The sequence below is a fragment of the Eschrichtius robustus genome, chromosome 2 (genome assembly GCF_028021215.1).
Source record: "Eschrichtius robustus isolate mEscRob2 chromosome 2, mEscRob2.pri, whole genome shotgun sequence".
NCBI classification, from domain to species: domain Eukaryota; kingdom Metazoa; phylum Chordata; class Mammalia; order Artiodactyla; family Eschrichtiidae; genus Eschrichtius; species Eschrichtius robustus.
This window is the reverse complement of record NC_090825.1, coordinates 43,227,323-43,244,056: the sequence shown is the minus strand read 5'-3', so window position 1 is coordinate 43,244,056 and position 16,734 is coordinate 43,227,323. Positions and strand designations below refer to the sequence as shown.

Genomic DNA, 16,734 nt, shown 5'->3' with positions numbered 1-16,734 from the left:
AGGGAGGAATGGGGAGTTTTTTGTCTAATGGATACAGAGTTTGAGTTTTGGAAGCTGAAAAGAGTTCTGAAGCTGAATAGTGGTGATGGTTGCACAACAATGTGAATGTACATCAAGCCACCGAACTCTACACTTAAAATTGATTAAAATGGCATATGTTATGTATATTTACCACAGTTTTTTTAATTAAAAAAACAAAAAAAACCTCTTCAAATATCTGAAGGCAACCATGATGACCACACAGAGTAATCTTCAGAGTAAACAGATCTGTTTCCTTTCACTGTTCATCAGGTGACATGAAGTCCAGTCGTACTCTGGTCACTCTCCTCGGAATGTTCTCCAGCTACCTATAGCCCATTTAATCCATGGGCCATAGACCTCAACATGACACTGACCAGTTAAGAATGGAAAAAGCCTATTATCTCCCTCAGTCTCATTACTAGACTATTATTACTGCAGCCAGAGGTCCTACTAGTTTACTGTCACACTGTTAATTCCTGTAGTGTTAATTGCCCAACTAAATCCCTAAATGCTTTTTTAATGTGCCACCACTAAAATCTTCTGTTAGTTAGAACTCTTGCAGTGATTAAAAAGAAAAACAAACACATAAAATCTATGCAAACTGACTTAAGCAAAAAAAGAAATTTATTGGGACATGTAAATGTTCCAGAAATGGTGCTGGCTTAAGGTATGGCTTGATTCAGGAATTCAAATGATGTCATCAGGTCTCAATTATTTCTTTCTCTTAGCCCAGCTCTGCTCTTCTTGTGTTGTCTTCATTCATAAGCTCTCCACCCATAAGATGTCCCCCCCAGTAACTCCCAGTTTCATGGGTGGTAGAACAAAAGTTGTTCCCAGCAATCCCAAAATATCCAAAATATCATTGCCTTTTATGGGCTCTGATTGAGGCACATCCCTGAACCAATATCTGTGACCAGGATAATGCTGGTGCTGAATGGCTAGTTCTGGGTCACATGTTCTGTCCCTGAGCAGGAATGTAGTCAACCCCCTGTGCTGAAAGTGGAGAGGAAGTGGTCCCTAGAGAATAATCAGGTTAAGGTCACCAGCAGGGTGAGGGGATATTGAGGAACAAAAACTACAGGTTCAACCACCCTTCACTTAGTTCAACTGGATATTTCACAGACTAAATGTTTATCCCTATTAAATACAATGTTATTAGAATCCTTCTGGCAAGTTGTTTGGAATTCTAATTCTATCAGGCAATGCATTCCTTGTTTCTCTCAGCTGTATGTACTCTACAGTCTGATGAATGTGCCTTACAGATTTTATTGCACGCAGTGATGAACAGGTTATAAACACGTTTATATATGTTATATAAACACGTTGTATAAGATATAAACAGGCTATAAACACAGCATACCTTGTACCTCAGCCCACCACCAGGACCTTCCTTCTGAAGTGACATCATCAGCATCTATGGATGTGGTCATACAACCAGATACCAGGCCCATCTTTGTGCTTGGGTCTGGGCCCTATTTCTTGTGTCCAGAGATATTGTGAGCAATATTCACAAAATGTCTAGACTCCTGGGGGAGTTTCTAACAGAGAGTGAATGTTCTGTACAATCTATGGATCTTTTAGCTAGCCATCATCAGAGAGACCTTTTTCTCTACATGCCCCAGATTTCAAATGCTCTCTAAATTTGCACACTATCAGAAAAAAAAAAATGGTAACAGTAGTAGTACCAAAGTATATACAGCATTTACTATACACTATGCCCTGTCCTAAAAGCACATAGGATTAAATATTAACTCATTTACTCCTCACAGCAGCCTTACGAGATGCATGGTTGCCATCATCATCATCTGCATTTTAAAGACAAGGAAACTAAGGCCCAGAGAGGGTAACTGGCCCAAATTTACACAGCTAGTTAGTACAAACTAGGAACTGAACTCCAGTGGTGTGGCTCCAGGGTCCTTACACTCACACAGAAGTGGCATTTGCCTTTCACATCCCTCACTGCTCACTTCCAGCCCTCAGACAAATGTAAAGGTGAGAAGGCTTTAAAAGCAACACCTACAGTAACAAACCTATCATGGATAAATTAGCGAGCAACTACTCACTTAACAACGGAGTTTGTTGTTGTAAGTGAATCATTTTTAATGACAAGCTTCTCCTGGGACAGGTCAACCGGTTAAAAAGTCATTGGTGACTTCCCAGAAATACTGGGACTGAGAAACAAAGCCCAACCCTTCCCAACCAAATGGTTAGGACCACTGCCAACTAAAGATCAATTAGAACTGTAAAGTATCTCTAGCATAATGCCTACACGAGTAGAAAAACACAGTTTTAAAAACTTTTCTTGTACACATATATTTTCCCTGAACCATGGCCATGTGTGGGAGAAATTAAGTAGAGGGGCTCGGCCCAGCACCTCACAAGGGGTGTTCCTGTAAACAAAGCTTGTCTCCCAGCCCTTCCATTGCTCCCCTGGGGTCACTTGACCCACAGTTCTCTTGTCACCTTTGGTAATACTATTAGTTGGTTCAATCATGCACAAAGGTATGATACAGGTGGCCACCAAATTCAAAGGACTTGCATACAGCTGCTTCTTCTGGGAACACCATGTCATGAAACCTCAGATGGTTCAAATGAAGGGCTTCTGTGAAAGGACTACATACAGAGATGAGGCAGGATTGAAAGGACAATGTTTGTTACCACAGGGAGCCCAGTGAGGACTGGCTCTGGGGAGGAGGACCCTCCTGGTGGGCGAGAAGCAGCTACTGCTAGACCCTGAACTAAGGGAAAGCAGGAGGAAATGCCCCATCTCTCTTCTCCTGACCACTCTCCTACCAGTGCCTCCCATGGACACTGAGGGCCAGGGGGCCTGGGTGATGTGGTCAGCAAGGTTAGCCTTCAGGGTTCAGAGCAAGAGGAAAAGGGTAGAGAGTCCAACTAGGGAACAGAGAATAAGGAGCACAATATCTCCCTCAAAGGTGGGTAAACTGAGTCATTGAAAGGGAAAGTAACATATTTCAGATCAAAAAGGAAACCCGGAACCAAGATAAGGGCTCCACTTCCCAATCTGGTCTCACTGATTTCAAGTAGTCCAAATACTTGGAGAGAATCATTAAATCTCAGAGGACACCTAATCCCTCAGGCTCCTTCCCAATATATGGTGACGTTACAACACAGCCCACAGTGGCCCACCTTTCTTCAGAAGTGGTAAGGTGCATGTGATCAGGATGACTCAGGCTTCTGCCTGGATTCACCAGAGAGATTTTCATGAATCACTTGTGTGGGTGACGCTTTGGGTGTTGTTATTCTTTCAGTGAATTCTCTCCACACAGTAAGTTTGTCTCTGTTTGATTCATGAAGGTGATTCATCTGAAGAAGTTGACCTGACCATGGTTTATCAGGCAGCATGTAACGGAGATGTCAATGCTTTGACTGCCGTGATTCGGGAAGACCCTTCCATCCTAGAATGCTGTGACAGTGAAGGTGAGCTATATTTATGTATTTTGAATCCTGCAGAATGTTCTGATCTATCCTTTTAGAGATGGCCTCCAGAGGTGAACAATGTTAATAAAATCATATTTGACAAGCTACTTTGTTACTGGAGGGTCAAGGAATATCCTGCTTGTAGCCGTGTGCAGGTTCCTCAGCATTTTATTTAATGAGAGTCATGGACACAAATCTTCAAATTCTTTTACATCACCTCTTCTCATGAAGTTGTTTGGTTTGAGTTTGTCTTCAACTTCTTTGTATGAGTGACTGAAGTAGATAGGCCAATTAGTTGAAGTTAGAAAACGGGTATGAAAAGAGGAGGCTATTTTTGGTAGCAGTGGATGTTGGGAAAGTGCGGCTATTAAAGCCAGAGAGCAAGGATTTCTGCTTCTGGGAAGATGGAGTAGAAGTAGTACTTTTTTCTTTATTCCTTCTGCTAAATACAACTAAAAATCCTGAACATTGTATATAGCATAAACATAAGAACACTCTGGAAGGTGGAGAGAAAATGACAGACTAGCTAGGACCATGGGACCCAAGGAATGACATAGTGGTGAGTTTCCTGGGCTTCCTTTTTGCCTCATACTTCCCAGACTTGGAGCTGAAGAAGCTGACAACATAGGAATGCCAGTGGACAGAGGTCAAAAAAGCCCCCAACAAAAGCCTGCTCTCTAGCCAAAGAACAAAGAAAGGGACTGCATAGCAAGACAGAAAACTTTTAGACAATAATGAGTCTCCTCCATCAAATACTACCACCAAAAAAAACACAAAAAACTATGACCCCCAACCCCACTCATTCCAGCAAAGACCAAACGTGGAGCCTGGGCCTCCACCTTCACATGGTAATGAAGTCTCCATATCCCCACTGCTGAGGCAGTGTCAGGGGAATCCTTCTTGAGAATGAGGACTCTCACCACCACGCAGTAATGAAAAGTCTGCTCCCTTAGATGTCAATGAAGGCTAAGTAGGGGACTTAGACTTCTAATCCCACCTGGCAATAATGAAGTGGCCCCCCCGCTTCACTTACCCTTTGGAGCAGTATCAGAGAAAACCAGCTAAAATAGAAGATTTAAGTAAGATTTAGGCAACTCATAATGCAATACCCCAAATGTCCAAGTTTCGGTAGAAAATCACTTGACATACCAAGTATCAGCAAGACCTCAAACTGAATGGAAAAAGACCATCAACAGATGCCAACACTGAGATGACAGATGTTAGAATTATCTGGCAAAGATCTTCAAGTAGCCGTGAAAAAAATGCTTCAATGAGCAACTACAAATATGCTCCAAACAAATGAAAAAATAGAAAGGCTCAGCAAAGAAATACAGATATAAAGAAGAACCAAATGGAAAATTTTAAAACTGAAAAATACAGTAATTACAATTAAAAACTCAATGGCTAAGCTCAGCAGTAGAGTGAGGAAGCAGAGGAAAGGATCAATGAACTTGAAAATAGAACAATAGAAATGAAACAAATCTGAACCACTGAAAGAAAACAGGGTTAGGAAATGAAGATGAAGACAAAGAAGAAGAAGGAGGAGAAGAAAAAGAGGGAGGAGGAGAAGAGGAAGAAGTGACAGCCTCAAGGACCTATGGAACTATAACAAAGGATTTAGCATTGGTTTCTCTATCCTAGTATTTCTAGGAAGTCATTAATGACTTTTAACCCGTTGACCTGTCCCAAGAGGAGCTTGGCATTCCCTTATCATGACAATAAGATGTTTTGTAAAGTGTGTGGGTGCTCCCTAATTTATCCATGGTAGTTTTTTGTTCATTCGTTTTTTAAAGCAGAATTACTTGTACATCTGCCTTGGGGTTAGAAGTTGGGAATGAGAAGAGTCAAAGGTTAAACACCACTTGTGCGATAAATACAAGAGTCAGACTGATTGCGTTCAATCCTGGCTTGTACTAACTGATTATGAATGGAAACAAAGATACAACATATAAAAATTTGTGGCACATATCTAAAGCAATGCTAAGAGGGAAATTTATGGCACTAAATACATTCATTAGAAAAGAGGAAAAGTATTGGTCAATACTCTAAGTTCTCACCTCAAGAACCTAGAAAAAATAGTGTAAAATAAGCCCAAAGCAAACAGAAGGAAAGAAGTAATAAAGAGAAGAATAGAAATCAATGAAATTGAAAACAGAAAATAGAGAAAATCAATGAAACAAGGAACTAATTCTTTGAAAAGATCAATAAAATTGGCAAACCTCTAGCAATGATGACAAAAAGAAAATGTAAGAAGACACAAATTATCACTGTCAGGAATGACCCTGCAGATAATAAGAAAATACAACAAGCAACTCTGCACACATAATTTGAGTATTTAGGTGAAATGGATCAATGCCTCAAAAAAAGATAAACTACCACAGTTCATCCAATAAGAAACATTATTTGAATAGTCCTATAACTATTAAGGAACTTAAATTCATAATTTTAAAATTCCCAGAAAAAGACATCATCAGGCCTAGATGATTCCACTGGAAACTTCTACAAACTTTTAAATAAAATTCATATCAACTCTGCATAATCTCTTCCAGAAAAGATAAGAGGAGGAAACTTTTCCTGGTTATGATTATGAAGCTAGTATTACTCTGATATCAAAATGTGACAAAGATGATACAAAAAATAAACCTACAGACCAATACTCCACATGAATACGGATACAGACAGACATCCTTAGCAAAAATCAGCAAATAGAATTCAGTAATATATAAAAAGAATTATACACCATGACCAAGTGTGGTTTGTTCTAGGAATGTAAGTCTATTTCAGTACTTGAAACTCAATCTGTGTAATACAGCATATTAACCAGCTACAGAAGGAAAATCACATGATCATATCAATGGATGCAGAAAAAGCATTTGACAAAACTTAGCACACATTCATGATTAAAAACTCTCAGAAAATAGGAAGAGAGGGGAACTTCCTCAATTTGATAAAGCGTATCTACAAAAAAACTCTAGAGCTAACATTTTACTTACTGGTGAAAGACTGAATGCTTTGCCCCGAAGATGGGCAACAAAGCAAAAATGCCCTCTCTCTCTCATATTCAGCATAGTACTTAGCCAGTGCAAAAAGGCAAGAAAAGGAAATAAAAAATAAAAAGCATACATATTGAAAAATAAAAATAAAACTGTTCCTTTTTTGCACAGCTTGATTGTCTACATAGAATATCCTAAGGAACCTACCAAAAACTCCTGCAACTAGTTAGTTGAGCAAGGTCACAGGACACAAGATCAATACACAAAAACAAATTTATTTCTATATATTAGAAATGGACACATGGACACCAAAATTAAAACCACAATACCAAGTAAAATCACTCAATAAAGAATATTTAGGTGTCAATAAAACAAAATACATACAAGACTTGTATACTGTAAACTACAAAATGCTGATGAAAGAAATCAAAGATCTAAATAAATGGAGAGACATACATGTTCACGGATTAGAAGATTCAATATAGTAAACATGCAATGCTCCCCAAATTCTTATACAGGTTGAATGCAATTTCTGTCAGACTGCAGCACGATTTTTCTTGGTGGATATAGACAAGATTATCTAAAATTTATATAGAAAGCAAAGAAACTAAGATAGTTAAAACAATTTTGAAAAAGAAGAATAGAGTGGGAGAGAATCAGTCTACCCAATTTCAAGACTTACTATATAGCTACAGAAATCAAGACTATGTAGTATGGGCTGACGGATAGACACATAGATCAATGGGAAAGAACAGAGAACTCAGACTCACACAAATATGCTCAACTGATATTTGACAAAGATGCAAATGTAATTTAGTGGAAGAAAGCCTCTTCAACAAGTGGTGCTGGAGCAATTCAACACCCATAAGCAAAAAAATAAATAAATAAAGAGGAAGGGAGGGAAGGAGGGAGGGAGGGAAGAAGGAAGGAAAGGAAGGAAGGAAGGAAGGAAGGGAGGGAGGGAGAGGGAGGGAAGAAGGAAGGGGGGAGGGAGGGAGGGAAATAAGGGAAAAGAGGGAGAGGGAAAGAGAGAAGAGAAGAAAGAGGAGGGAGAGAGAGAAAAATTTTGCCACTATTGAAGACAGAGCACTTCATTGCTGCTTTTACCCAGTACAGATGCCTGGAAGAATATTAGAAGGGAGAAATTTGGAGAGAAACTGGGTTGCTGGCTGCAATCTTTCAATAAGAACAGTAGTCCTGGAATTTATCCATTCTCAGGGATCACTGAGGTCATAGTTTGCAGTTCACCTGGAGAAGAATTATAACCTCTACATGAATCTCCAATCAAAAGACATCTAAACAAGTCGCAGCTGGGAAAGGGATATGTCTGATGTTGGTTTCTTCACCTGAAGGAGTGTGAAGCACCTACCTGGATTCTGCCTCACCAGTATGGCTTGTTCCAACAGCCCTGCGAAGTTAATCAGAATGTGTAATTTCATCTCTGTTTTTATTCAGGAAGAAAACACATGAAAAACCAAATGTGGCCTATATTGATTCCAAAAACAGAAAAGTATTTCAGTGAAAGTGGCCCCTTTTAGCAAGAATTTGTACAACCCAAAGCTAGGCTACCATCACTGCCCTATATCACTTACCACCTCCAATAAATGTGTGCTGCACCTGTCTGCCTGGCTGGCATTGCTTTCCAAAGATACTTCCAGATTCTGCACTGTTCAAACCAAGTCGGGATAAACCTGCCTGTTATGTCCCAAATTATGCTGATTCCCAAGGTAGTAATAAGCAAATTTTATCATCTGCACAAAATGTTTTAATCAACCAATTACAGCAAAATTACAAAAGATTTAATAGGGTGTGAAAAATACATAGTTTATATAAATGTAGCAACAATCATCATCTCTCTTCAGCTCAACAGCTGAGTTTGTGTTGAGGGTAGTTCGTCTGCAAAGAGCATAATAAATGAACAGGCAAATAAAGTCTACTCATAAATTTCACAAGTCAAACATTTTTTTTTCATAACATGTTATATTTATTTTATTTTTTTTAACATCTTTATTGGAGTATAATTGCTTTACAATGGTGTGTTAGTTTCTGCAGTATAACAAAGTGAATCAGCTATACATATACATATATCCCCTTATCCCCTCCCTCTTGCGTCTCCCTCCCACCCTCCCTATCCCACCCCTCTAGGTGGACACAAAGCACCGAGCTGTTCTCCCTGTGCTATGCGGCTGCTTCCCACTAGCTATCTATTTTACATTTGGTAGTGTGTATATGTCTATGCCACCGTCTCACTTCGTCCCAGCTTACCCTTCCCCCTCTCCGTGTCCTCAAGTCCATTCTCTACGTCTGTGTCTTTATTCCTGTCCTGCCCCTAGGTTCATCAGAACCATTTTTTTTTTTTAGTTTCCATATATATGTGTTAGCATATGGTATTTGTTTTTCTCTTTCTGACTTACTTCACTCTGTGTGACAGACTCTAGGTCCATCCACATCACTACAAATAACTCAATTTCATTTCTTTTCATGGCTGAGTAATATTCCATTGTATATATGTGCCACATCTTCTTTATCCATTCATCTGTCGATGGACACTTAGGTTGCTTCCATGACCTGGCTATTGTAAATAGTGCTGCAGTGAACATTGTGGTACATGACTCTTTTTGAATTATGGTTTTCTCAGTGTATATGCCCAGTAGTGGGATTGCTGGGTCATATGGTAGTTCTATTTTTAGTTTTTTAAGGAACCTCCATGCTCTTCTCCATAGTGGCTGTATCAATTTACATTCCCACCAGCAGTGCAAGAGGGTTCCCTTTTCTCCACACCCTCTCCAGCATTTATTGTTTGTAGATTTTTTGATGATGGCCATTCTGACTGGTATGAGGTGATACCTCATTGTAGTTTTTATTTGCATTTCTCTAATGATTAGTGATGTTGAGCATCCTTTCATGTGTTTGTTGGCAATCTGTATATCTTCTTTGGAGAAATGTCTATTTAGGTCTTCTGCCCAATTTTGGATTGGGTTGTTTGTTGTTTTGATGTTGAGCTGCATGAGCTGCTTGTATATTTTGGAGATTAATCCTTTGTCAGTTGCTTCATTTGCAAATATTTTCTCCCATTCTGAGGGTTGTCTTTTCATCTTGTTTATGGTTTCCTTTGCTGTGCAAAAGCTTTTGAGTTTCATTAGGTCCCATTTGTTTACTTTTGTTTTTATTTCCATTACTCTAGGAGTTGGGTCAAAAAGGATCTTGCTGTGATTCATGTCAAAGAGTGTTCTTCCTATGTTTTCCTCCAAGAGTTTTATAGTGTCTGGCCTTACATTTAGGTCTTTAATCCATTTTGAGTTTATTTTTGTATATGGTATTAGGAAGTGTTCTCATTTCATTCTTTTACATGTAGCTGTCCAGTTTTCCCAGCACAACTTATTGAAGAGGCTGTCTTTTCTCCATTGTATATTCTTGCCTCTTTTATCAAAGGTAAGGTGACCATATGTGCGTGGGTTTATCTCTGAGCTTTCTATCCTATTCCATTGATCTATATTTCTGTTTTTGTGCCAGTACCATGCTGTCTTGATCACTGTAGCTTTGTAGTATAGTCTGAAGTCACAAGTCACACGTTCTTAAGAGCTGTTGAAATGTCTCGTTCTAGGATGTACACCCTTAATGCATGCAGTTTCTGGACGTCAAGTGGACACAGTGAAGCTGCTGTTGAAGATGGGAGCCAATATTAACATGCAGGACGCTTATGGCCGCACAAGTCTATGCCTGGCAACCTATCTGGTACCAACTGTGTCTGTGATGGCTGTCAAAGAGTGGGGTGGACTAAATGTGTTGTTAGGGGGCCCCACTTGCAGAAGAGTGTTCTTGGATTTGTGCAGCTGGCCAACAGAAATAGAACGTTAAAGTTTTGCTTTAATCATCTCCGACATTTATATAACGACTTAGAGTTGATTTCATGGATTTAAGTCATTTTGGATCTTCCTAACAATCCTCTAAGTTAGAGGTGATATTGCCATGAGAGAAATATTCTTTTCCATCTTAATTGCATCAGAATTTCCCTTGGGGCATTTCTCAACACACTTGGTACTCCTTCTAAGAATGCCCTCTGTTAATACCCTCAGTGGGTGGTAACACTTGAAGCTGCAGTTAACCTTTTTGGGGCAGGATTAGTTGAGTGGAAGCTGAAGGATGAGCAAAGTAGAGAACAATGAGAACTGGGAAGAGTGGTGGGTAAGGAGTAGGGGAGAAATACCAGTCTCTTAAAGGACAACACCAAGCATAGGATTCAACCCCCAATCAGTGCCTAACTTAAAAATTACATAGAGCCAGTCCTCAACACAAGAGATTTCAGTCTGCCATTTCCCAACATTAGCACAAGCTTGGTGAAGCCTTACTGAAAATCTTCAAACCTCTCTCCTCTCAAATCTTCCCTGTAATCCTTTCGGGAGACTCCAGGGCTATCTTGAGTCCACGTCAAACAAGTCCTCCTTGGTGCCACACAAAGGTCATCATTCTCCCTCCTCTCCAACGTGGCTCCTGGAAATCTTCATCATAACCACTGTTGCTGCCGATGCAGCTTCTTGCATTTGCTGTTGCCGCCCGTTGACAGTGGTGGATTCACCCACGGTGTCCTGAAGCTGCCCTGGACAAGTAGAACACTTCCCTTCCCCAAACACCACACCTTCCACACCTTCCTGCTTGCAATAAAGCATTGCCCAGTCCTCACAGAGATTTTCTTTAGACACTACTCTTTCATTTCTTATTTGCATGCCCTCTTTCTCTAGGACTCACACATGAAACTGGGAAGAATTTTTCAAAGTGTTGGGGTGCTTGTTTCAAATGTGGGTTCCTGGATTACACCCTAGACCTCCTGAGTCAGACACTCTGGGAGCAGGACAGGGGTTATGGGTGGAGAGAGAAGTGCCTGCATGTTAAACAAATCTCCCCAACAATTTTTATGCCCATTCAAGTTTAAAACACACTGATCTGTGAGTACTAGGTGAAGTCCAGTGTCTCAGACAGACTTACGATGGCCCTCTGAGTCCTCCTCCCTTCTGGCACATGCCCTAATTAACTGTTCTTGCTTTAGGGATTTTTGGTGTCCGAGATGAGGAAAAGAGAAAATTTGGATCAGGGGATGGAGGAAGGGAATAGAGATGGTTTCTAAATTTAACTAACTGCCACTAGCATACAGAAGAGAGTGAAACCAAGCTACACTTCTTTCAAAATTCTAAAATTCAAAATTTCAAATTTCTTGGGCTAGACAGCACTTAAGGGACTGGGAAGAAGTTCTCCTCTAGATCACAGTGAACAGTGAACCTAGCGAGGTGCCACCGTTGCGTACAACTCTTTCCAGGAACGCATTCTAAGGAGCTGCATAGGGAAGTACGCCGGCATGACAGCATGGGCATTACCCTCTTACTGTTGACCCCACCTCTGTCTGGCAGCCCAAGGCCAGGCCCCTCACTGGCTCTCCTGAGGATCCCTGGGAAGGTGAGAGTAGGTGGTACCTTAGTGATTACACAGTGAGGCCCACCACTCCCTCTGGCAATGTTTGAATTCAAGTATTAAAGAGGAATTAGGCAAAGGGAGCATTCAGAAACTGTCTCAGTCACAGCTTCAAGCTCAACATACAAATAAACTTACCATAGATGTGTGATCCTAGGCAAATTTCTTCACCTCCTATGCCTCTTCCCTCATTTGTAAAATGTAGTAAAAATAATACCCTAAGTTTATCACTGTTGAAGGAGAACCACATGCAGAATCACCCAGAACATAGTAGGTCCAAAACATATTTGTTGGTTCTGAATAGTGACCATGGGTTTCAGATGTAGTCAATGGTTTTCTGATTTCTTTTCTGAAGAAAAAAAAGAAAACCACATACACACATAGTTCCAGGAAATGTTGCAAAATGATAAAAATGTTTCAAACCCTTCCCCATCAGAAGATTTGTTTTTCAAAAACTGTAAAACTTTGGCCATTCAAAAATTTGGCAACTCTGAAATTTGTCCAGCATGCCTTTCTTTTGGGTCTCCTGGCCATATTTTTCCCTTTTCATCAGAAAACTTGATGACGGGCATTAGGAACTAAAACCAGATTTAATACATTAGTAAACTATGAAAATTATTTGCTTCTACTTAAGACAGATATTACTGGTCAGTTCTACAAAGCCATATTCAATTTTAGAACCTATGAATTTTAATGTGCTTTTGTAGAAAGATTTTTTTTGCAGACTTTTCAGAACCAAAAGCTCTTTTCTTATGATTATCTTTTTTTCTCCTCCATGCATTTAGTAACATTTTTATTGCTTCCAGTACTGCATGGGAAAATCTTCAGTAATCTTTCTCTTGTTACTGGGTAATCTTGAGGCTTAACTATACAGGAATGGAAGAAGGCAGGAAAAAATAGAGCTTTATTCTATTATTCTTCATAATAATAACTTCAGTTACTCATAAGTTATTATTATACTCATATACTTCATACACTTATAAGTATACTTATATACTTCATTTACTTATAAGTTTACTTTTAATTAGGTGAGTAACCCAAATGATTCTGAATGAATGTAGGAGGTGTTCTCCTTGGCACATGAGCCAAACTCAGTTATCAGCAGGGTTGGGTCAGTTACTTAAAGTATTAACAAACAGAAAGGGAGGACTAGCCTGCGGTTATATTTTCGCTTTGAAATAGGAGAGAGAGAGTGGAGAAATGACCCAGCTGTAAGTGCTAACCAAGGAGGGACAAGCATCAGATGTGGCAATATCAGGTCTCAATCTGGTGAATTAGTAGACAACAGGGAGTTCACAGGAAGTTTCTTGGGGAATTCATAGGGGGATAAAACACAACAATGGGGAGCCCTTAGAGGGTGCTGGTGATAGCCCCATATTCAGCAGCAGAAAGATCAGTCAACAGGGTGGCAGGGTCCCAGCCATTGGAGTAGGGCTTAGTTTAGAATTCCAGGCATCAGGAAGGGGACTGACTAGAATAAGCAAGATATTATCTTTGTGGTTACTAGAAAAAGAACTTGGAAAAGAGGACGAAGGACCATTTATCAGATACAGATGAACTGAGGCATGGAGTGGAGGCTGGGACTCAAGAGTGACATAGGAGCCCAGTTTTGGAATTGGACACTGACATCCAGGTCAGACCATTGACGAGCATGATTTGGAGCTAAGCCCATAGAATAAGGGTCTAGAGCTGATTAATCACCCCCATCACATGCCACATTTGGCTCTAGGAACTGGGTATAAAAGTGGAATGCCAGCAAGTGACCCTAGAAATGGGGAGGCAGACGCAGAAGAGTCCAGGAATCAGTCTGCATCTTACAGTGTAAAGGTCCCAGAAAACTCAGGAATCCACACCTCAAGACCTTCAGCCCTCTGTTGTCTAAATGGGAGTTATGGTCCTTAACCAACCACTTCAGGTCCAATAGAACATGTTTTTAGCCAAACCAAAGAAGAAAGGGAAAGAAAACTGGAGAAAGTTTGTTGGACTCTGTTACTATGTTATGCGAGATTGTGTTACATAACTATGCTCTTGCTCTTCCAGGGTTGGCTGGAAGGCTGTGTGAGTCTACTAAGAAATGGTGCCAAGCACAATATCCCTGATAAAAATGGCCGTCTGCCACTGCACGCTGCCACCGCTGAGCCTGATGTGAGGTACGTAGCCAGGTTCACACGACGCTCAAGTTGGGAGGCACCCAACTTGGATTAGAAGGTCATCTAATCCAATCCATGTGGCAAATAAAAACAAAATCCATCCATTTTTTTGGTATTTGCAGGAGACAGGACCCCATCTCAGTGAATCAAAATATCCTGGAACAATCTCAACTCTAGTCTCAATCCCAATTTTACTTCGATAAAACCCTTTTCTCCTAGTCTCTGATTTAAGAAGAAATGCTGTTTGTCGTCATCTGAATTTCATATATTCATTCATTCAATTAATCAGTCAATTATTAACTCAATAACGATTTATTGAGTGCTTGTTATGGGCCAACCACCGCTCTAGGCCCTAGAGTTCCCCAGTGAGCAAGACAGTGTCTCTGACCTCACAGAGCTTACTTTCTAGTGAAGGAGTTAAGTGGCACACTAGTAAACAAATAAATAGGATAATTTCAAATAGTGACGAGTGCTGTGATGGAAACCAAACAGGGTAAGAGAAGGTTAATGTATGAACCCAGAGTCATGCCAACATTTATGGGCTGGAAGGAGGCAAAGACCCAGCAAAGGAGACTGAGACAGGGGGACCAGTGGGTGAGAAGGAAAACCAGAAGTGTGTGCTGCTGGAGACCATGCACAGAAAGCCCTCAAATAGTTGGATGATTGAGGTCACCTTTTTGTAAGACGATTGAGCAACAAAGGAAAAAGCTTTGCCCAGACCAAGTGTAGCTCCCCCAGGCCTCTGTATCCAAGTGGCCTGGGTCCCCAGTCTTTCGAAAGCCCCTTCTGGCAGCTTGATGACAGCACACTTCCCACTGTGGAATCAGCAAGGTTCCGTTCCAGGCACTTCCTGAACCTCTGCTGACAGAGCAGGCCTCTGACAGGAACTTCACACTCCCCAGAGCTAGGCTGCAGGCCAGCAGCACGGTGGGTGCGTTCTGCTGCCTCCTTCAGACCCTGTGTTCGGAAGTAAACTGAAGCCTTGCGGGGGTTGAGGAGACCAAGGCCCCTTCCAGGTTGAGAGGTAACAGGATTTCTTCATTTCAGTGTGTTTACACTGAAGTTAAAGGACTTGGGAAATTCCAGGACTATTCCCAACCAAGCCTTGCCTCTATTATCGTTGGATCATATCCAGGAATAATAGAAAACTAGGATTTACTCAAAGCCCAACAAAACAAGGAAGTTTAGAGAAGAAACAGCAAGCCCAGAGCTAACAATCAGTAGACATCATAAAAAGATGACCACCTTTTGATGAAAAAAGAGTGACTTTTCTAGACAACCCACAAAAATATTTAGTCACAAAATCATACTGTCTTCCCAAGAGTGATCTTTAGAAAATACATTTTAAACATACCTTTTAAGATTATTCTGCCCCAATTTACTCCACTTAGATGATTTTTACCTGCCTCACTCAGAGTAGTCATTTCAAAATCTACCTGATTCTGGAAAATGAACACCTGCTTTAGTTATGGTAATCATAGCTGTTGTAACAAGTAAAACCCAAAGCTTCAGCATTTTAGCATGATACAAGTTTAGTCCAATGTAGGTTTCCTGGATGGGGGCAGGGGGCCTCCCCTCCACAGGTAATTCAGGGATGCAAGCTTGTGGCTTCATCATCTCCTAGCATCACAGAATCCTTTTTGTTCAGCCTGCAGATAGGGTAAGAGGAGCTTAGATAAGCCTCACTTGTTTCTTTCAAATCTCAGCCTGTAAATGACACAATTCACTTCTGCTCACATTCCATTAATAAGGATGAGTCATTTGGCCATAAAGAGCGATGGGGAACATAGTCCCTGACCAAGAATCCACCTCCCGGCGATGACTCCAATCCAAGAAAGGGGGGCAAGAATTTTGGTGAAAACCTGGCTCTGCCATTAAACCATTGCACCTGAGGGGTGAACTAAGCCTTGGCAGTCAAAATCACACTCAAGATCAATTTGGTCAATAGATTAGGCTCATCATCTGAAATCACTACAATAATATATTAAAAACTAATCTAAGTGTACTTCCTCTTTTGTGGACTTATTAGACTATATCTTATTATGCCCAGCGGTGCCCCTAGACTCTCTAGGATTTACATTACATCACTGTAACTGAGACAGCACAGAGCTGTGGCTTCCCCTTCTCGTGAAATTGTCCCAAATGACCCAGTCACCACCTTGGGAAGAGCTGAAGCCAGAAAAATAAACATCCTCTGTGTGCTGATGATATAGTTTTATTGTCCTAAATGGACAGTTAGGTAATTCTGGAAGATAAAATCTGCTTTAGTGATGGTAATGCTAGCTGCTGTAACTAGTAAAACCCAAAGGTTAAGATTAAATATTCCAAAACGAAAATTATCATACCTGTTAAATGTTCTCCAAAAATGAATTGGGGTAAACCTTAACAACTGTCGACTGAAAAAAAAAAAAAAAAAGCACAACGTGAGAGTTGTGAGTTAAGTTTTATTTGGGGCAAAATGAGGACTTATAGCCCAGGAGAGAGCATTTCAGATAGCTCTGAGAAACTGCTGCAGAGGGGTAGGGGGGAAGGTCAGTATATATGTGATTTCAGTGAAGGGGGAGTACGTGCAATCAAGCACACGTTTTTGCAGAAGGTTTCTGCTAGTCACGAGGAGCAGATGTCACCATGAAAGATTTTAGTGCTTTTCTAGATATGAGGAGATG

At 40.6% G+C, this 16,734-nt stretch overlaps 1 protein-coding gene across 1 annotated transcript in view; it reads left to right on the top strand.

Moving 5' to 3' along the window:
• The window catches only part of ANKRD55 (ankyrin repeat domain 55), an 82,859-nt gene that overhangs the window by 17,107 nt on the left and 49,018 nt on the right, over positions 1 to 16,734 (top strand). Inside the window, exons 2-4 of the mRNA XM_068532893.1 lie at positions 3,340 to 3,462; positions 10,060 to 10,190; positions 13,959 to 14,068. Of these exons, the coding sequence (XP_068388994.1) occupies positions 3,369 to 3,462; positions 10,060 to 10,190; positions 13,959 to 14,068 (335 nt within the window). The 5' untranslated portion in view covers positions 3,340 to 3,368. The remainder of the gene's footprint in view (positions 1 to 3,339; positions 3,463 to 10,059; positions 10,191 to 13,958; positions 14,069 to 16,734) is intronic.